The sequence below is a fragment of the Eubalaena glacialis genome, chromosome 1, assembly GCF_028564815.1.
Source record: "Eubalaena glacialis isolate mEubGla1 chromosome 1, mEubGla1.1.hap2.+ XY, whole genome shotgun sequence".
Taxonomy (NCBI): Eukaryota; Metazoa; Chordata; class Mammalia; order Artiodactyla; family Balaenidae; genus Eubalaena; species Eubalaena glacialis.
The window spans coordinates 189,707,181-189,730,624 of NC_083716.1; the positions used below are offsets into that span (position 1 = coordinate 189,707,181).

General features: G+C 33.7%; 1 protein-coding gene across 2 annotated transcripts in view; it reads right to left on the reverse strand.

Moving 5' to 3' along the window:
- Nucleotides 1-23,444, reverse strand: part of NCKAP1 (NCK associated protein 1) — a 102,507-nt gene that overhangs the window by 41,210 nt on the left and 37,853 nt on the right. For both annotated transcript variants that reach the window (XM_061185639.1, XM_061185632.1), the window contains exons 7-15: nucleotides 21,912-22,049; nucleotides 21,038-21,086; nucleotides 17,139-17,295; nucleotides 14,435-14,491; nucleotides 12,122-12,218; nucleotides 11,630-11,736; nucleotides 10,753-10,885; nucleotides 8,243-8,324; nucleotides 6,535-6,593 (exon numbers count right to left, since the gene is read on the reverse strand). In XM_061185639.1, the coding sequence (XP_061041622.1) occupies nucleotides 6,535-6,593; nucleotides 8,243-8,324; nucleotides 10,753-10,885; nucleotides 11,630-11,736; nucleotides 12,122-12,218; nucleotides 14,435-14,491; nucleotides 17,139-17,295; nucleotides 21,038-21,086; nucleotides 21,912-22,049 (879 nt within the window). The remainder of the gene's footprint in view (nucleotides 1-6,534; nucleotides 6,594-8,242; nucleotides 8,325-10,752; nucleotides 10,886-11,629; nucleotides 11,737-12,121; nucleotides 12,219-14,434; nucleotides 14,492-17,138; nucleotides 17,296-21,037; nucleotides 21,087-21,911; nucleotides 22,050-23,444) is intronic.

The window sequence follows — 23,444 nt, forward strand, 5'->3', positions numbered from 1 at the left end:
CCGGGGACAACTTCCCCAGGAGAACGCACGGCGCGCCTCAGGCTGCTGCAACGTCACGCCGGCTTCTGCCGCCGCAGGCTCGCCCCGCCTCCTCCGTACCGCTCCCTCCCCCCGGCCTGACTGAGCCAGAGCCCCCGAATCAGCTGCTCCTTTAACCCCGTTCTGTCTGGGCGGGGAACACACGCCCTCAGGCGACCTACATGCAGAGGCCGGTCCAAATCCAAAGCTGAACCCCGGGAGCTGTACGAACAAAGAAGAGAAAGGGAAATCTCTCCCAGCAGCCTCAGAAGCAGCGGATTAAAGCTCCACAAACAACTTGATGTGCCTGCATCTGTTGAATACCTGAATAGACAACGAATCATCCCAAATTTAGGAGATGGACTTTGGGAGCAGGATATATTAACTTTTCCCCTTTTCCTTTTTTTTGTGAGTGTAGATGTGTATGCTTCTGGGTGAGATTTTGTCTGTATAGCTTTGCTCTCACAGTTAGTCCTAGGGTTAGGTCCGTCCATTTTTTTTTTTTTTTTTTTTTTTGGCTTAAAAATTTTTTTTTCCCCAATAAATGTTTTCTTAATAATTTTTTCCTTATTTTCTATTTTTAAAAAAATTTTTAATAAGTTTTTTCATATTTTTTATTTTAAAAAATTAAAAAAATTTTTTTTCTTAATAAATTTTTTCTAAATAATTTTTTTCTTATTTTTAGTATAAAAAATTAATAAATCTATTTTTAAAATTTAAAAAAAATTTTTTTCTTAATAAATTTACTCTTTATAATTTTTTTTTCTTATTTTTTATTATAATTGCTTTATTTTATTTTATTTTATCCTCTTTTTTCTTTCTTTCCATTTTTTCTCCCTTTTATTCTGAGCCGTGTGGATGAAAGGCTCTTGGTGCTCCAGCCAGGCATCAGGGCTGTGCCTCTGAGGTGGGAGAGCCAACTTCAGGACACTGGTCCACAAGAGACCTCCCAGCTCCACGTAATACCAAACGGCGAAAATCTCTCACAGATCTCCATCTCAACATCAAGACCCAGCTTCACTCAACGACCAGCAAGCTACAGTGCTGGACACCCTATGCCAAACAACTAGCAAGAGAGGAACACAGCCCCATCCATTAACAGAGAGGCTGCCTAAAATCATAATAAGGCCACAGACACCCCAAAACACACCACCAGACGTGGACGAACCCACCAGAAAGACAATATCCAGCCTCATCCACCAGAACACAGGCACTAGTTCCCTCCACCAGGAAACCTACACAACCCACTGAACCAACCTTAGCCACTGGGGACAGATACCAAAAACAACGGGAACTACAAACCTGCAGCCTGTGAAAAGGAGACCCCAAACACAGTAAGATAAGCAAAATGAGAAGACAGAAAAACACACAGCAGATGAAGGAGCAGGGTCAAAACACACCAGACCTAACAAATGAAGAGGAAATAGGTAGTCTACCTGAAAAAGAATTCAGAATAATGATAGTAAGGATGATCCAAAGTCTTGGAAATAGAATAGACAAAATGCAAGAAACATTTAACAAGGACGTAGAAGAACTAAAGAGGAACCAAGAAACGATGACAAGCACAATAAATGAAATTAAAAATACTCTAGATGGGATCAATAGCAGAATAACTGAGGCAGAAGAACGGATAAGTGACCTGGAAGATAAAATGGTGGAAATAACTACTGCAGACCAGAATAAAGAAAAAAGAATGAAAAGAACTGAGGACAGTCTCAGAGACCTCTGGGACAACATTAAACGCACCAACATTCGAATTATAGGGGTCCCAGAAGAAGAAGAGAAAAAGAAAGGGACTGAGAAAATATTTGAAGAGATTATAGTTGAAAACTTCCCTAATATGGGAAAGGAAATAGTTAATCAAGTCCTGGAAGCACAGAGAGTCCCATACAGGATAAATCCAAGGAGAAACACACCAAGACACATATTAATCAAACTATCAAAAATTAAATATAAAGAAAACATATTAAAAGCAGCAAGGGAAAAACAACAGATAACACACAAGGGCATCCCCATAAGGTTAACAGCTGATCTTTCAGCAGAAACGCTGCAAGCCAGAAGGGAGTGGCAGGATATACTTAAAGTGATGAAGGAGAAAAACCTACAACCAAGATTACTCTACCCAGCAAGGATCTCATTCAGATTTGATGGAGAAATTAAAACCTTTACAGACAAGCAAAAGCTGAGAGAGTTCAGCACCACCAAACCAGCTTTACAACAAATGCTAAAGGAACTTCTCTAGGCAAGAAACACAAGAGAAGGAAAACACCTACAATAACAAACCCAAAACATTTAAGAAAATGGGAATAGGAACATACATATCGATAATTACCTTAAATGTAAATGGATTAAATGCTCCCACCAAAAGACACAGACTGGCTGAATGGATACAAAAACAAGACCCATATATATGCTGTCTACAAGAGACCCACTTCAGACCTAGAGACACATACAGACTGAAAGTGAGGGGATGGAAAAAGATATTCCATGCAAATGGAAATCAAAAGAAAGCTGGAGTAGCAATTCTCATATCAGACAAAATAGACTTTAAAATAAAGACAATTACAAGAGACAAAGACGGACACTATATAATGATCAAGGGATCGATCCAAGAGGAAGGTATAACAATTGTAAATATTTATGCACCCAACATAGGAGCACCTCAATACATAAGGCAAATACTAACAGCTATAAAAGGGGAAATCGACAGTAACACAATCATAGTAGGGGACTTTAACACCCCACTTTCACCAATGGACAGATCATCCAAAATGAAAATAAATAAGGAAACACAAGCTTTAAATGATACATTAAACAAGATGGACTTAATTGATATTTATAGGACATTCCACCCAAAAACAACAGAATACACATTTTTCTCAAGTGCTCATGGAACATTCTCCAGGATAGATCATATCTTGGGTCACAAATCAAGCCTTGGTAAATTTAAAAAAATTGAAATCGTATCAAGTATCTTTTCCGACCACAACGCTATGAGACTAGATATCAATTACAGGAAAAGATCTGTAAAAAATACAAACACATGGAGGCTACACAATACACTACTTAATAACGAAGTGATCACTGAAGAAATCAAAGGGGAAATCAAAAAATACCTAGAAACAAATGACAATGGAGACACAACGATCCGAAACCTATGGGATGCAGCAAAAGCAGTTCTAAGAGGGAAGTTTATAGCAATACAAGCCTACATCAAGAAACAGGAAACATCTCGAATAAACAACCTAACCTTGCACCTAAAGCAATTAGAGAAAGAAGAACAAAAAAACCCCAAAGCTAGCAGAAGGAAAGAAATCATAAAGATCAGATCAGAAATAAATGAAAAAGAAATGAAGGAAACAATAGCAAAAATCAATGAAACTAAAAGCTGGTTCTTTGAGAAGATAAACAAAATTGATAAACCATTAGCCAGACTCATCAAGAGAAAAAAGGAGAAGACTCAAATTAATAGAATTAGAAATGAAAAAGGAGAAGTAACCACTGACACTGCAGAAATACAAACGATCATAAGAGATTACTACAAGCAACTCTATGCCAATAAAATGGACAACCTGGAAGAAATGGACAGATTCTTAGAAATGCACAACCTGCCGAGACTGAACCAGGAAGAAATAGAAAATATGAACAGACCAATCACAAGCACTGAAATTGAAACTGTGATTAAAAATCTTCCAACACACAAAAGCCCAGGACCAGATGGCTTCACAGGCGAATTCTATCAAACATTTAGAGAAGAGCTAACACCTATCCTTCTCAAACTCTTCCAAAATATTGCAGAGGGAGGAACACTCCCCAACTCATTCTACGAGGCCACCATCACCCTGATACCAAAACCAGGCAAAGATGTCACAAAGAAAGAAAACTACAGGCCAATATCACTGATGAACATAGATGCAAAAATCCTCAACAAAATACTAGCAAACAGAATCCAACAGCACATTAAAAGGATCATACACCATGATCAAGTGGGGTTTATTCCAGGAATGCAAGGATTCTTCAATATACGCAAATCAATCAACGTGATACATCATATTAACAAATTGAAGGAGAAAAACCATATGATCATCTCAATAGATGCAGAGAAAGCTTTCGACAAAATTCAACACCCATTTATGATAAAAGTCCTGCAGAAAGTAGGCATAGAGGGAACTTTCCTCAACATAATAAAGGCCGTATATGACAAACCCACAGCCAACATTGTCGTCAATGGTGAAAAACTGAAACCATTTCCACTAAGATCAGGAACAAGACAAGGTTGCCCACTCTCACCACTATTATTCAACATAGTTTTGGAAGTGTTAGCCACAGCAATCAGAGACGAAAAAGAAATAAAAGGAATCCAAATCGGAAAAGAAGAAGTAAAGCTGTCACTGTTTGCAGATGACATGATACTATACATAGAGAATCCAAAAGATGCTACCAGAAAACTACTAGAGCTAATCAATGAATTTGGTAAAGTAGCAGGATACAAAATTAATGCACAGAAATCTCTTGCATTCCTGTATACTAATGATGAAAAATCTGAAAGTGAAATTAAGAAAACACTCCCGTTTACCATTGCAACAAAAAGAATAAAATACCTAGGAATAAACCTACCTAAGGAGACAAAAGACCTGTATGCAGAAAATTATAGGACACTGATGAAAGAAATTAAAGATGATACAAATAGATGGAGAGATATACCATGTTCTTGGATTGGAAGAATCAACATTGTGAAAATGACTCTGCTACCCAAAGCAATCTACAGATTCAATGCAATCCCTATCAAACTACCACTGGCATTTTTCACAGAACTAGAACAAAAAATTTCACAATTTGTATGGAAACACAAAAGACCCCGAATACCAAAGCAATCTTGAGAACGAAAAATGGAGCTGGAGGAATCAGGCTCCCTGACTTCAGACTATATTACAAAGCTACAGTAATCAAGACAGTTTGGTACTGGCACAAAAACAGAAATATAGATCAATGGAACAGGATAGAAAGCCCAGAGATAAGCCCACGCACATATGGTCACCTTATCTTTGATAAAGGAGGCAAGCATATACAGTGGAGAAAAGACAGCCTCTTCAATAAGTGGTGCTGGGAAAATTGGACAGGTACATGTAAAAGTATGAAATTAGAACACTCCCTAACACCATACACAAAAATAAACTCAAAATGGATTAAAGACCTAAGTGTAAGGCCAGACACTATCAAACTCTTAGAGGAAAACATAGGCAGAACACTGTATGACATAAGTCACAGCAAGATCCTTTTTGACCCAGGTCCTAGAGAAATGGAAATAAAAACACAAATAAACAAATGGGACCTAATGAAACTTAAAAGCTTTTGCACAGCAAAGGAAACCATAAACAAGACCAAAAGACAACCCTCAGAATGGGAGAAAATATTTGCAAATGAAGCAACGGACAAAGGATTAATCTCCAAGATTTACAAGCAGCTCATGCAGCTCAATAACAAAAAAACAAACAACCCAATCCAAAAATGGGCAGAAGACCTAAATAGACATTTCTCCAAAGAAGAGATACAGATTGCCAACAGACACATGAAAGAATGCTCAACATCATTAATCATTAGAGAAATGCAAATCAAAACTACAATGAGGTATCATCTCACACCGCTCAGAATGGCCATCATCAAAAAATCTAGAAACAATAAATGCTGGAGAGGGTGTGGAGAAAAGGGAACACTCTTGCACTGTTGGTGGGAATGTAAATTGATACAGCCACTATGGAGAACAGTATGGAGGTTCCTTAAAAAACTAAAAATAGAACTACCATATGACCCAGCAATCCCACTACTGGGCATATACCCTGAGAAAACCATAATTCAGAAAGAGTCATGTACCAAAATATTCATTGCAGCTCTGTTTACAATAGCCAGGACATGGAAGCAACCTAGGTGTCCATCATCGGATGAATGGATAAAGAAGATGTGGCACATATATACAATGGAATATTACTCAGCCATAAAAAGAAATGAAATGGAGGTGTTTGTAATGAGGTGGATGGAGTTAGAGTCTGTCATACAGAGTGAAGTAAGTCAGAAAGAGAAAAACAAATACAGTATGCTAACACATATATATGGAATCTAAGGGAAAAAAAAAAAAAAAAAGAGGTCATGAAGAACCTAGTGGCAAGATGGGAATAAAGACACAGACCTACTAGAGAATGGACTTGAGGATATGGGGAGGGGGAGGGGTGAGATGTGACAGGGTGAGAGAGTGTCATGGACATATATACACTACCAAATGTAAAATAGATAACTAGTGGGAAGCAGCCGCATAGCACAGGGAGATCAGCTCGGTGCTTTGTGACCACCTAGAGGGGTGGGATAGGGAGGGTGGGAAGGAGGGAGATGCAAGAGGGAAGAGATATGGCAACATATGTATATGTGTAACTGATTCACTTTGTTGTAAAGCAGAAGCTAGCACACCATTGTAAAGCAATAAAAAAAAAAAAAAAACAGAATGACAATTAAAATTATTCTTACCTGTAATCTAAACCAATCTAATCTCATTCCTCTGAAATCAAATACTTCCCCGTCTTCAACTACAATAGGAAAAAGATTACAAAGCAAATTAATCTAATTAATTTGTAATTAATATAATTTGTAATAATGTAATTATACAAACCTATAATCACATTTTAAAATTTAAGAGCTAAGACAATTCCACTTCTGGACATATATACAAAAGAATAAAGGCAGGGTCTTGAAGATATGTGTACACCAATGTTTACAGCAGCATTATTCACAACAGCCAAAAGATGGAAGTACCAAAAAGTCCATCAACAGATGAATGGATAAACAAAATGTGACATAAACACAAAATGGCACATTATTTATCCTTAAAAAGGGAACAAATTCTGTCACATACTACAACATGGATCACATGTTGAGGACATTATGCTAAGTAAAATAAGTTAGTGACAAAAAAAGACAAATACTGTACAATTCAGTTATGTGAAGTATCTAGAATAGTCGAACTCATAGAAACATAAAGTAGAATAGTGGATCCAGGGGCAGGAGGGAAAGGAAAATGGGGAATTGTTATTTTATAGAGTTTTAGTTTTGCAAGATGAAAGGTTCTGAATATTTATTGCACAACTATGTGAGTATACTTTACACTACTGAACTGTACACTTAAAAATGATAAGGTAGTAAATTTCATATTGTTTATTTTACTACAATTTAAAAATAAAAATAATTTAGTAGGTAAGAGTGAAATAATTTTCATATCCTATAAAGATGATGATAAAGGAGGCAGTTATGCTAAGAGAAGTGTAAAGTACAGACTTCTCTCCTAAACCCTGTGACTCTCATTTTGCTTACATGTCAATTTAAAGGACCTAAAATAGAGCATGAGGAATCCTGTGAATAGAAACTTTGGATAGCACGCTGCAGTTCCACAAAATAACTTTATATAAACCAAACACCACCAGGCAAGGTTACAGTAGATTCATTACTTAAGTGTGATAACTATAAAGATTAATAAAACTAAAATAAATGTATTACTCAGAAATTTTCAAGGTTTCTGATACCTTTTACTTAAAGATTATAAAACTAAAACATCATATCAGTCTACTGGAATAGAGTATTCAACTAATGGACAGGCAGTCTATTACAGGACATCAACTTTTGAGATGGACAGACCTGAACTTAAGATCCTACTGTACTATTTAACATCTGTTAGAGTGTGGGCAAACCATGTTAAATAATTGAGAGGTTAACCCTCAAACCTTAAGTTTCCAAATCTGTCAAATAAAAGTAATAACAGCTTTTTAACACTGATGAGGATTAAACAGGATAATGCATATAAAGTGCCTGCCAAGATTAACCATTTTATTAATGGTATCCATTATTGTCATAGGTAATGCTTGGACCAAATATGCACTTTGTTACGATGTGGGGTGCTCATTTTTCTTTATTTTTTTTTTTAATATTACAAAATGCTTTTTTCCCCCTGCTGAATAATAAGAAATGTTAAGCTATATGTCTCATGATTTTTATAATCATCACACATCCATTTTGGAAACCTTTGCTTCAGAATGAACAAAGTTAAAACAAAAGAGAACAGGTTAAACATGCCCAAAAATAAGATAAGTAATTCTGTAAAAACTAACTGCTAAATCCTCTCCTTAATAATCGAATTTGAAACCTGATTACAACAAAATATGTTTTTATTTAAAAGACTTATTACCTTGTTTTACACTTAGAGAAGTCATAGTGTTCACAAAAGACGACATGATGATTGATTCATCTTCAGGGCAAACAGAAAGATTCTGAAAAACAAAAAATGATAAAAACATCTAGCTGGGAAAAAAACTCATAGGTCCATCAACTGGTAGATGGATAAACAAACTGGCATATCCATAGGATGGAATATTTTTCTGCAATAAACATTCCTTTCTGGAATGGAAGGTTGATACACACAATAACATGGATGAATCTCAAAAACATTATGCTAATTGAAAGAAATGAAAAACAAAAAATTATATCATGACAATTTCATTTATAGGAAAAACTTTTTTAAAAGGCAAAAGGTGACAAAAAGCAGACAAGGGGTTGCTGGGGGTCTAGAGAGGGAATCAACTACAAAGGTGCAGAAGAAAACTTGTAGTGTTGGAAATGCTCTACATCTTGACTGGTGATGTTACATGAATGTATACAGTTGCCCAAATTCAAACAGTACACTAAAAATGGATGATTTGTATCATATATAAATTTTACCTCAACAAAATTAGGGCCAAAAAAAAAGCCCTCTGAAACTGGCTAAAAAAAGTGAATATTTGATAACTGCATGTAAAGTAGATGCTAAATGATAAACTTTTTAAAAAGTGGATGCTTAACTCACAAAAAGCATAAACAATTTTCAAAACATTAAGACTTATACAACAATGTAAATGTACACAATGTCCTATACTGTACACTTAAAAATGGTTAAAATGGTAACTTTTATGTTATGTATATTTTACCACAATTTTAAAAAAATTAATATCTATTACAATGAACTATTTTAACAGGTTAATCTTAGTTCTAAATTTAAATCGTAACAAATGGTTAAAAACACTATGCATATACTTTACAACAGAAGTGGGTGGTAAAAAGCTCAGACATTTGAGTTAAGACTTGAGTTCAAATAGTGGCTCTATTACTCATGAACTGTGCAATACTGATCGAGTTACATAAGGTCTTTTTTCTTCACTATACCTACCGTCACAGAGTTGTTGTACGGAAGTAATATACTATCAATAAATTTGCCAATTATTAATATTAGTATTATTATTGCTGCTGCTACTACTACTATAATCCCAGAAAAAATTAAAAATTAATTTTCTCAGTATTGTTAAAATCCAGTTTATATAAAAGACACTAAAAGACATGGAGTGACTTAAAAATTCTAACACTTTAACATAAATCTGTAAAATTTATTAATAAGTATCCAACTAGTCATAGTAAGTTTCAAAATGCCATGAAACCAGGAGTCTGGTTTACTTTTTAGATTGTGATAGCACAGTAGCCTTTGGTTTATCTGGTAAGTAATAACTATTCAAAAAAAAAACTGCAGCAAAGCAATAACGCTCTAAGGATAAAATCAGCTTTTCTATTCCCCCTTTTAATAGACATTATTAAAGGAAGCATATGAGCTCCATCTAGTGGATAAAAGAAATAAACTAGTTTAGGATAGTAAACTATAAGCTGTATAAAATCCAGGGCAATTACATGAACAATTTTTTTTTTATTTGCATTTTTAGGTAAGTTTGAAAGAAAATTCGGATTTCAAAGTACGGTTATTTATGTGGAAAACGAGTAGTTTTAGAGTAGTCTTAATATAAAGAGAATTCGTGCTGCTCTTCCTCTGTTAGCTTACATATGTTAGCTTATAGTAGTTTATAGACATCTGTGATTTTTTAAAATGAAAACACTTAAATATTATTTTCCTTACAGTCAATTTATTTGGAATAAAAATAAAAAGAAATCTATATTAACATTAAAAAGATTGAATCAAGAAATTATGGAAAGCAAAAAAATGAAAAAAAGCTAAGACTAAAAATCAATAGAGGAAAATCCAAATTGAAAATAAAATTAGGACATTTTATTAAACTACGACATCTAGATGAATTTTTTTTTACTGGCCATTCTCTAACACACTATGCAGAAAGATTTATCTTCTGTTTTCCTCTAATACTTAATTATCAATTATACTGTCTCCATCAACTCTTCTTTATCTCCATAGCCACTGCCCAAGTTCAGGCTCTCATTAGCTCTCACTTAGCCTACTACAGTAATTTTTCTTCTGATTTCTCTGCATCCTCACTTGGCCCCCAGCAATCTATCGCCAACACTGAGTCAGGGTGATCTTCCTAAGTATTAAATCTGATTTATGACTAACCTCCTCTTTTGCAAGACCCTCTATAATTTGGTTACTGTACACCTCCACCCCCAAGATAAAGAATTATTCCTTGCATGTGTTCACTATGAGCTTTATACACACGTAAGCATAATGTCCATCACACCGGACTACAACAAAATTTTTTTGCCCCTCTAGACGATGATCCCCTTGACAAAATATGACCATGACTTATTTACATTTATATCTTCACCACCTGGTAAAAGATTAATTTCGTAAATGTTTACTGAGCAAACAAATCAGTTATTAGAGAGGAGGGAAATAAGGAACAAAAGGGAGAATATGACATAATTTTTTACCTGCACAAGTTCATTGAGGACAACAGCATCAAAGCCAGAAAGGTACTGCACGTAATACCTCTGCATTACAGGTCCGTATTTCCTTACATGTGCTCTAAGCTCTTCCATGTAAAATATTAATTCAGCAATGTGCCTTTTTAAAAAAATTCAAGAAAAATATTGCAAAAATTAAATTCATTGTCATCAAGGAAAATATGAAATGCCTTTGATATTGCTACATTAAGTTTTTTCCTTAGAAAAAGCATTGTTAAATATTTAATGTCAACTAATTTCTTTTTATATTATTTCATATAAATAAATCATGGAAAGCAAAAAAAAAGCTAAGAATAAAAAACTGATAAAGGAAAATACAAAATAAAAATAAAATGAGGACATCTCATAAATACATCATTAAAAAATCATAAATGAAAGAAGATTACAGTATTAGGGAGAAGTAAGATTTTTCTGTATGCTCTTATTTCTCTGATTCATTTATCTAACTTGTATTGAGGGACCGTGGACTAAAATGAGAGAAAGATATTACAAACGACACAGTTGCAACTCTGTTAGGATTCTTATTCAAATTTCTGTGTAGTACATAATTTTGAAACATGAATTCCATAAGAAATACTATACTATAGCAAGAAAACAAACAACACTTCTATGACCACCTAGAGTACTAAAAAGAAAACATTTAAAGCCCTAATTCTAAGCTAAAGTTGACTTTGCATTGTAATTCATACCACCTAACGATATATTATAAATATTCCCTCCATTATGACAAATATGAAAAGCCTTAAAAAAAGTTTTTAAAAATAATGTCACTTTAGTCCCCAAATTCTATAGCCCATAAATTAAAATATACAAAAAATATTTTTTTTAAATGTTGCTAACTTACTTATCTATAAAGTCATCTGCACTCTTCTTTGGCATGTTATCTGCATGACGAAGTAGCCAGATAATTTCATCACGGGCAAAGGATAATGCCATAAAAACAAAAAGTGCCTGATAGATATTAAAAAAATAATAATAACATTATTTACTCTCATGCAAAGATTAAAAACAAAACGTATTCATAATCTTTCTCCAAGTGAAAAGTCATTAGCAAAACTGATAATACCAACTTTAAAAGACAGAAATGAGAAAACAGAAGAAAACTTCAAAGTATGTATCAGGGAAAGCATGCACATAAGCAAGATGTGAGGAAAATGCAGGAAGGTCTGATTTACGAGTGCCAAGTCAGCAAATCCACTCTCAGCTAAATATAAAATCCTCTTATGTAGCCCCTGACTCAAAGTTTAGTAAAATTTCACAGAGAGAGAAGAAAAAATTTTTTTAAATTTTAATATGACACACTTGTTGTAGTTGAAATAAGAATTAAATCAATTACCTTGGGACCTAGCAAGCCAGGTTGATCAGAGAGGACAGTAGCCAATTCTTTCAGTGCAGACCTTAAAAACTTGCGTCTTTCTCTGTGCATTGAACCACTACAGGGAAAGACACCCACCATTACAGTTTATCTGTTTCTAGTAAACTTATTATTGGCAATTAAATAATATCATTTCAGGGTCAACTTCCAAAGTTTTCTTAGGAAACAGAAGCCCTTACAAATATCTTCTATGTGTTTGTCATTAAGTGACTTTCCAATCTCATCTTTATCCCTGCCTTATTTGTGCTGCTTTTTTAACTATGTTTATTTTCTTCTCTCTAGCTATCAAAATCCTACCCAAACTTCAAGACCAATCCTTCAAGAAGTATTTCCCAATATACAGATGTCTATTTCTGAATAATTTCTGCCAGTTTAGTACCATATAGACTACCACTCTATAAACTAGACTGTGAAATCCTCAAAAGTAAGCACTGTTCTACTGTATACATTTGTCACCCCCACATAGAATCAATAAATATAACTTAATAAATATCTGACAATCTATATCCTCCTTTATTAAGTATATTCCTATTAAATATATAAAATTGACTAAATAAAAGCTATATTCAGTTAAGGTATTGGGATGAAATCTATTTGGTGCTATTGTTCAAAAACAGAAAGATGAGGAAAGGATAATCATAAATATTCATGTACTAGGTATCTTAAAAATAAAATACAAATTAGAAAAATTTATTCTCACACATTAACAAGGAAAAAAAAATCATAGAATATTCTAAAAATTCCAACTCCTCATACTATTCAAAATATACACCATTCCAAAAAAGTTTTAAAATTTAGATAGTTGCAAAAAATAAATGGCCACACACACACCATATGCCAAAAAACTAAGTATTGATAGAAGAAATATGCAACACCAGAAATTAAGCTGTGACACAACAGATTAATTTTAGAAGACACATTAAAACCCAATCTTTGCCTATGTGACCTTAGGTTCCACCTCTCTAAGTTTCAGCTTCTCATCTATAAAGCAGGGATGATGACAGCTGACTCAAAAAATACATCTTTCATGATGCCTAATATATAGTACCTTTACAACGTCAGTATAATTCTAACGACAAGCTCTCTTTTAACTGACAATAATAAACTCATCTGGTGTAATATCTAAGAAGAAAGTGGGCAAATGTTTTGATTATTTTACTACACAGGGTCGCTGCAAGGAATATTAACATCGAGAGAAAATATGGAGTACTATGGCACGTGTTAATGAAGGATAAGAATTACTACTCCTTACTATTTATAACTGTTTTATATAATAAATAAAGGGAATAAAAATGCCTTACTTTTAAAAGATCTTTATAAAAGATAGCTGAGACACCATATATCTGCCTAGGGTCTAACACATGAATAAGTCATAATCATATGTATTTATGTAGGTCAGGAAAGAAATTCTAACACGCTCCAAAGTATGTTATTTGTACTAGAGAATGATTTTATAATAATATAAGCACTTTATTCAAGTGAAAAAAATGCACGGGAAATAATATACTACAGTTAGCAATGAATAAAGATGATTTAAATTCCCAATATCCATTTTACAGCCTAAACCTAAATTCTAAAACTTCTTGTGGTTTTATATTTTTACCTGTGACAATGGTACTTATCTTTTCTCTGCCTTATAGAAATACTGATGGATCAGGTGTTATCTCTACATTACCTAGACTTACAGGAGAAACTATTCTATATAAGTATATTATACATAACAATTAAATGAAATATCAAATTATTCATGAGAAAATCGAAAAGTTGTTCAAACATCTTAAATACACTAATTTCTAATTTAAGTTATCTATAGATTTACTAATAAAATTTATTTACTAAAATTTGGGAAAGGTATGGGATTAACATACTTTGAAAAGTAAATATTATTTGGGAGAGTGTAAAGATATGTCAATTTTCATGAAGTATCATAAAAATCATAACTTGCAAAATACTGGCACCAAAGCATAGTGGCAATAAGAGAACTGAATGATACCAAAATAAAGTCCTCTGTATGGTATTCCTTAGAGCATTTTTAAAAACAATTCAAAAATATTTAAAATCTGTCTGCATTAACACCAATACAGAGGTGTTGGTGTTAATACACTGTACTCTGGTACAGATACAGAGGTTATAAACTTATTCCTCATTGGTTGAAAGTCCTTCACTTCTACGACCATATCTTACACACCATTAATCTGCACTCACTTCAACAAAATAATGCTTTAAGAAAGGAATTCTTGATTAAAAGTCCACAGGTAAGTTAGAACTACTTACGCATGTGACACGGCTGCCTCTTTGCATTCTCTTATGTCATTAATACGCTTATTATAGCTATGAGCAAAAAAAAAAAAAAAAAAGGAAATATGTTAATCTTAATTTGGTCAATAACAGTAAAAATAAGTTAGTCAAATACTAGTCAATTAAAAATGTCTTATTATCAACAAGAAAAACTGGCCTTCAAACTGGAAATACATGGAAGAAGTCTATCCACATCCTTTTCTAGCACCTTAAGTATCCAATCAACTCTCCCTAGAAAAATAAATCTCATATTATATTAAAATCCAGTAATAAAATTAAAATTTACCAGGCAGATTTTTATTTTATTAAATACACTTCCTTAAACCCCCAACAGAGACATTAAAATTATACTTCTAATATAATTAGCAGTGATTTCCAAAAATTGGAAGTGCTGACAAAGCTATTACTTCTGGCTTTTTATCACTTTTGACTTTTTATGCCATCTTGTAAGCATAAAAAAATTTCTCAAAGGACATATACTAGTGATCAATACTAGTGACTGTTTGGGAATACAGCTTTTGTGGTGGAGAAAACTGCGGCAGGAAAGCATTTGACTACTTTATATCATTTTAAGGAACAGAATTATGGGTGATTTTTACTCACCATTTTAAAAAAAACACTTTTTTTTTTCAAATTAAAAACATTTAAATAAAAGAAACCGAACACCAACATCAAACAGTTTAAAGGTGCCATCTGAAAAATAAACGCTAATAAATATATGTTAATTTCCTTACTAGTAAACGCAAAAACTCAAAATTCCTAAAATGTTAAAGAAAAATTATCTTCCTGACAACCTGGCTAAAACCACTTAGACCAAGAACTTCAACTTCTAAATTAAGTACGCTAAGATTTCTGTGTTCTTTAGGGAAGTGTCCAAAATACACTAATTCTGTAATCACTGACCTGTATAAATAATGAGCTTTTATACTTGTGGTCTGACTTGTAATTACTATAATAATTCACATTTTAAGTTGGCTCGATCACTCACGATTTAATAAAAAATTAAAACTTTTCAACTTTAAATACAGAGATTCTTAAATGGTAAATTTAACAAAAATTTGCGTAACAAGGGAATTCCCGGGCAGTCCAGTGGTTAGGACGCAGTGCTTTCACTGTCGTGGGCCCAGGTTCAATCCCTGGTCAGGGAACTAAGATCCTGAAAGCCGTGTGGCATGGACAAAAAAAAGGCGTAACAAAAAGACAATCAGTTTCATGATGCCATTAAACTTATCTGTACCATATATACCATATGCTCACTCAATATATGGAGACTGTCTGGTTCTAAATGTTTACATATATTTAAATATAATTCCACAGAGAGGATGTCAGTATGCTAAGACATCACATAAGTTTCAAGATTTTTGAACTGAATCAATCAGAAAATGACAAAGCCCACAACGACACAGGATATTTCCAGGTACTCCACCATATAAAATAAAAGGTGAACTAAGAGTTGAAAAATACAGAGGGTACTGTTTCTCGTACTATGACTGAGAGACTACCTGCATGAGAATGTCAGAATCACTTATGGTGACAGAAATCAAAACAGTGATCACTTGAGAAGGCTAGAGGGAGAGGGATCAGGGGTGGCAGTACTGATCAGAAAGAGGCACAAGAGAATTTTCTGGGGATAATGGAAATATTCTGTATCTTCATCTAAGTGGTCACCAAGAGTATTCATATGCAAACTTGTTGAGCTGTACACCTAAAATTTATGCATTCTTCTGTTTGTAAATTTACCTCAATAAACTACTGGGGGGGGTGGGGGGAAGGGCAGATTTCTTTAATCTCTCTAAGATACAGATAAAGGAGATATAGAAGGTTAGAGGTGATGCCCAGGAACCTGGATTTTAATTCGCATCCCAGGGTACTTCACATGCACACTAAAATTTGAGACAGTATAGTAGCTTAAACTGTCAGTACTAGACATAGTTTTACATTTTAATAACTAATAGATTTTTTAAAATCTCAATTTCTTTAGGACATTACTGAATTGGATATGAAATTAATGTAGGTAAATTTCACTTCTATGAAGCTGACAAACCCAACACAATTATTCAATATTTTCAGGTTCGGGGGACCCCAGGATATTTTAGATGCTCCTAATTTCAAAGCATTTTATAACCAAGTCTGAGTTCAACAAATGCAGGCATTAAAAATTTCAAGAAAACAAATCTGAGGATCATTTGTGTTACAGGGAATGAATCACTTAGAATACTTCCTTATTATAAGGAAACATGATTTCCTTTTTGCAGTGTCTGACTTCTGTACTTGTTATAATTAATTTAATGAAGTGTTTCTGATTGATTCATATACTTTTCTAAATGCAAGATATTCCAAAATACACTTCTAAAATAGCACTTCTAAAAATTTCAACTCTTAAAATGTACATTGTGCTTTTAGTAATGTCTAAAACCATATTACAATATGCAAAACAGTACATATTTTCTTCCTCCTAGAATGTACATTTTGAAAGGGCAGGAACACTAGATTTTTTAACCTGTGAAATTACCTGTAAAAAATATCAGGATCATTGCTAAAAACAACTTGGTGTGACTGGTAAGTTGGTATAGGCTATATCTTCTTGTGTAATATGATCCTTCTCTATCCCCAAAACTTTAATAGATATTCCACTCACTACTCTTCTCCAAAAAAGACAAAATAATTGAAAATGCCATACCCTCGTATGTTTACGAATAAGTCTTCCGCAGCTTTGTGAATGTGGAAAACTTCATCCCGAAAGAGAGAGAGGCAAGAGCTACTTTGAAGAGCTAGCTTCCAAAGGTTCAGTGCTGTTGCATCAGTATTTAGGATCCCATGGCACAAAATAAAGCCAACTTTAAACAAATGAAAAAGAAGTGCAAATATAAAAGTATTCCAAAGTTAGATTATTTCAGTTACAGGGTAGCTTTTTAAAAGTAAAGAAACATTAACAAATCACTAAACTGAGGCTTTTAAGTGACAGTTAATAATACATATACATATAAGATGCCAGCAATATTTCTCTTTTTCAATAATAATTTTCTGTACTCTGCAAAACCAGTGCTTTGAACCTATACTGATGAAATGGGGAAAAATGTCACTTCTGGGTTGAGAAGGAAGTGGTTTTAAAAAATGAGTAAAAGATACTTTAAGCCAGAGATCAGAAGCTACCAATTTACACATAATACAGTAATCATTACAGTCGTTACAAAAACTGATAAAGAAAGCTAATCTACTCTTCTAAATCTCTAGAAGAAATTAAATAGCATCTCACATTTTCATAGCAAATTATAGTTTTTACTAAATAAGTCCTTTGACATGATTATCCTATAGTGTAGAAAGAACCAGTAGTATCCTTTTCTTATAATTGAAGAAATGAAGGTCAATGACTTGCCTAAAGTTATACTAATAAAGTATTAGAGCTAGACTTTGCCTCAAGCAGTTACCCTTAAAGTCCAATATTCTTTCAATATATTACGCTGCTCTCTATCATATGAATTTGAGTATCTTTTACCTTCTGTCATCTAATTTAGAAATCCTACACAAATGTGTAATCCTGTATGTTTGTTGATGTCTTCCCTAGCGCTCTGTATTCTAGGCCATAAAACCTCATCTTTCATTCCTTCAACATTTACTGAGTGCATATTATAAAGTAGGTACCGTACTGGCCAGTTACAAATTCAATCCTATTTCCTGTGAGATTTCCCTCTGATTCTCAATAGTCACTCCCATCTTTAAACTCCTGAATCGTTAACATTGAACTTGCCACTTGTCTTTTATTCTTAATATTCTTAATATTAAGATGTTTTTCATACAACAGGGTCCCTAAGTGCAAGCCTAATTATTTGATCTAGTACGTAACCAAAGAAATAGAACATACTGTATGAAAATTTTTAAAATCCTCAAGAGAAGCTTTGTAAAAATTTTTGCCTCGTGTACTGACTTTTTTTTTTTAAATAAATTTATTTATTTATTTTTGGCTGCGTTGGGTCTTCATTGCTGTGCACGGGCTTTCTCTAGTTGCAGCGAGCGGGGGGCTACTCTTCGTTGCGGTGCGTGGGCTTCTCACTGCAGTGGCTTCTCTTATTGCAGAGCATGGACTCTAGGCACACAGGCTTCAGTAGTTGCAGCACGCGGGCTCAGTAGTTGTGGCTCACGGGCTCTAGAGCGCAGGCTCAGTAGTTGTGGCGCACGGGCTTAGTTGCTCCGTGGCATGTGGGAATCTTCCCGGACCAGGGCTCGAACCCATGTCCCCTGCATTAGCAGGCGGATTCTTAACCAATGTACCACCAGGGAAGTCCCATGTACTGACTTTTTATACTCTAATCCCCTTAGTACAATGAAATTTCACTTAGTGCCTTGTACCTCAATGTATACTTAGATTCACAAGATTGCTGTTGATAATAAAATTTCTCTGAGAATATATCAGTTTCATTATGGGTTACTGTATATTTTACTTTTTTTAAGATATGGGTCACATTATACATTAAGATATATTCATTTGTTTATGATAAGATCAATAAAAGGTAAATTAATTTAAAATAGCCCAAGATTAGGAAGACAATTTATTAATTGAAGCACACATTAACCTCCTTTCCCCACTAAGGTCCCAAAAAAAGGACAGAAAAAAAAATTTTTTTAAGCCATAAAAATATTAGAAAACAAGATAGAAGACCAATACTAGACAAGAAAGTTGGAGAAAATCTTTGAAGAAAGAAAGACTGTACTATCAATTTTAAAAGAGGTCTTTCCCAAAGAGTCCTCTTAGTGTAATTAATAGAGTAAGAACGGACCCTGAAAAGAATATCAGGATAAGTTATGGTGTAACTGCATTCAAAAGAGCGGGGTCCTCAACATTCCAGACCCTCAACAATGCTTGGTTCTAGGCTATAATCTAGACCAGTGACTTTGAAACTTTAGCTTTCTAGCAGGATCACTGGGAAGGCGTATTAAATCACAGGTTGCTGGGATCCATTCAGAGTTTCTCATTCAGTAGGTCTAGGGTAGAGATCAATATTCTGCATATCTAACAAGTTCCTAGGTGATGCTGCTAGCCTTTGAACTAATGTAGAGCAAAGCTCTAAAGAAAGTAGACCATCTTCTATAGAAAGTCCTAGTGTGGGAATTGGTGTCAAAAAGAGAAGTGCACAGTTTGACCTAATTCTATTAATTCTACTCAAGGCTCAAATAAATGAAAGCAGCAAAACTGAGTAAACATTCCTTACTTTTGGCAATTGTGGTTATCCCAAATCTGTTTGCCTTTTCCATGCCCAGGTATCCTCCCCTTAGGGTAGTCTGCCTTCTGACTCACATCCCTGCTCATTACACAAAGCCTGCATTCAGCATTCCCTTTTAAGGTAAAGACTGGGGGGAAACAGTCCTATTTAACGCTAGAGGTCACTCATGCCACCTAACTCTACTAATCACACTAGTTCTTTAGCCACACATCCATAAACATAAAACAGTCAAGGATCACCACACTTTTGAGCAAAATCAATACTCTGAAAGTTGTGTTTTTAAATCAACAAAGCACGAAAACCTTAACTACCATTATAAAAGAAAATATAAACATCCAAACCTGATCAACATAAAAATTATAATTAATAAAAATGGCTAAGGGCAGGGTGTGTGTGCTAAATTCTTCCTCTTTCATACTAATAACAGTGCTACTCAAACTGCCAGTGCATATTGAGATTAAGTAGAGAACTGAGAGTATTTAGAAACTTTCATTTAGAAAACTTTTCATTGACAGCAATTTATAAGTAGAAACCTAATAACAATCAAATTGTTAGATTAAATTGAATCTAATAATTAAAATGTGGGCTTTTATTTTGTCTTTGCTTATTACTTTATTTCTGATAATTCCAGTAATTCAGTTCCACTGTATTTTATAAAAGTATCAATCTAAAAATCACTAAAAAAGAAAAATTGGTCCTTCACCAGTTTTAGAAACAGTATAATAAAAAGTCATCAAATAGTACCTAAATATTAATAAATTAAGAAACAAATTTATTTTATTTTATTAAAATCTTATTTTATAAGAACTAAAAAGCACAAACTGCTCAAAATTATTCCCCTCTGCCAGTGGACCTGGGGTGGTAGAAAAAATTATATTATAGCAATTCTCATTTATATTATATCTGTGTGTCTATTTCTCCCATAGTTTGTGAACTTCCTAGGAGTGCAAACAAGTAATTTTATCTCCCATGCAAACATGAGTCATCTATTACATATACTAAAGTAAATTAAGACCAAAAACCTTAACTGAATAAATGTAATATGAAGAAAATCATTAAAAATAAAATAAAAATTTAGTTTGGATGGCCGTGTTGAGAGGGAATATAATGTAGACCATCAGCCTTGGATTTAGTGTGGGTTCTTTGTCTTTGTCACTTACTAGCTGTGTGGACTAAACTTTAGATTCCTCATCTATAAAAAAGACCATCTACCCTAACAGGGTGAGTATAAGGACTGAATGAGGTAATGTACATAGAAGGCTTAGCACAGTGCTTGGCACAAAAGTAATACATGTTACTTGTTATTTTTCTCTAAAACTTAAACCTGAGGGGTAATCAAAAACTAACCAATTTTACTTACAGATAATCCATTTTTCCATGGCATCCAAAGAGAGATATTCACAAGGCATCTTAAAAAGAGAAAATATAAATTTGTGGCTTAAAGAAATTCTTAAAAAAATATTCTGTACTGAGTCACTCCTCCTTCTCTTCCTCCTGAGAAGTCTGACTACTCAACTCTTGGTTCAAATACCACCACAACATATTTGAAAAGTTGGATGAAAGTTTTATAACCTATATTTTTACTTGCAGTCCACAAAGGACAATGAAAGCTGTGCCTCTTTCACATTTACATACCCTGAAACCTCTCTTTAAAAAACACTGTTGCTAAGTTGTGTTCAATCTGGTAAATGACTACTTCCAAATTTCCCAAGTCTATTGCAGAGTTTGCAGTACTCCAAAGGATAAAATTTTAGTCAAGTTAAAGAAAAGATTTATGTACCTCGATGTTCACTGTCTCACCCAAATCAGTAATTATGTGTGTGTATTCTCCATATGCATAACATCTATGTTCATATACACAGAAAAAAGCTTGAAAAGAAACATAACAGAATACAATAGCGATTTTCTCTAGTTGGTGAGATTTGGGATGATTTTTGTTTTCTTCTTTATAATTTTCTGAATCTTCCAAATTTTCTACCATAATAAGGCAAAGCAAATTTTTAAATCTTAAAAGAAAATACTCATACTACTAATTTTACTAACTTAGCATCAGAATCTAGAAATACAAAAACTAAATGGTATGATTTAAATACTGAGCATTTTACAATAAATAAACTTCACTGACAGGCTAATACTAATTAGAAGAAAAACTGCAATAGCACTGCTTAACTGATATTTTTTTTAAAAAATCAACTTTACTATTTTCATTCAAAAAAGAAAATACAGAACCATACAGTGTCAGACTGTGCAGGGTTAAGCATTGTACTGGGTGCACTGATGAGACTCAATAATTGAGCATTTCTCCACTGGTCAGCTGAAAGATTCCTTCGTGGATACACCATCTGAAGAGAAATCAGTGCATCTGAAAGAGACTAATTAAATAGAAAAAAAGAAAGTTGAGGAATAAAATGGTTTTTTTTTCAATTTCCATTTAAATTCCAGCTACAACTGCTGCGTGTTTCTAACTGTATCATCGTAAAACAACAAGAGCCTAATTACAACTACGCTCCATATAATATTTGAGGTGGGTTCCAGTTATCCTCCTCTAGATTTTTTTTTTTTAACTTCATGAAGCTACATAGATTCTGCATTCCTCAGCAAAAGCTTAGCTCAAGAAATCATGTTACTTTCTTAAGGTGAAAATGTTTGGCAATCTTGAGATCTTTATTTCAAAAAGGGTAGAGAGTCTAGGGTCATCATTTTGTGCATCACTTTCTACTCAATAGCTCTCACTGAAAGAAAAAGACATTAAGGTTACATGACTAAGTGTTAATACAGCTCAACATGTTTCATATTTCTTCAAAGAATGCCTTCTAAAAATAACCCATTGTACTTTATCTTAATAAATTACTTAACTTCTATTTGTCATTTGGTCTATTAATTACAGCTTTATCATCAAGGTATTTAATTTTTCATCTCATCTGATTCTTGCTTGCTTTTAACTATTCTTTGCTATTCATCCCTCCTTCCTAAAAATTCTGTACGAGTGGTTCTTTAATCTGGCTGCACATAAATTGCCAGGGAAGTTTGTTCAGAAAAAGAGAATCCAGGGCTCTGCCTGAACCAGAACTTCTGGGAGTAAAGCCCAGGAATCTGCTCTTATCACACTCCACCAAGTGATTCAGAATAGCTTTTTAAATTAAATTAACTGAATTTTAACAAATGCTAGCAAATACATGATGGCCTTTCTATTAAAACCCTGAGATATCACAGAACATTGGAAAAATCAAGATTAGGAGAAAACTGGTCTAATCCAAATGGACAATTCTCAAGTAATTATTAATTGTCTAATATATGCTAATGGCTATGGAGAACTTAACTAGAGATCCAACAGCCTTTAAAAGAAATTTTCATCACCTAACTGGGAAAAGAACCAAATTTGAAGTGGCTAACTAAAAACAAGGCCATACATGATTGGCAAGAAGTTAGAAACAGATCCAGAGAAAAAAGAGGAAAGGAGTAGGGAAGACATTTCTAGGTGAGAAAAAAGGACTATCAAAATCAGAGAGACAGACAACAATGATCTGCTCAGCACTTTGAGGAATCCTGACACTTTCATCTACAATGCTGATTTTTACTTCAAAACTTATGTCATCTACTAGCCTCTTTCAAACTAATGATTCAACTAACTCCAAGACATTAAACCTACATAAATTTGTAGGTATAATACAGCTATGCAAAGAAATTAAACTGGAAATGCATCTTCAGAATATTCATGGGAGTAAGAAAACTGAAGGAAAATTCTTGCTGTCAGCTGTATGTCAAAA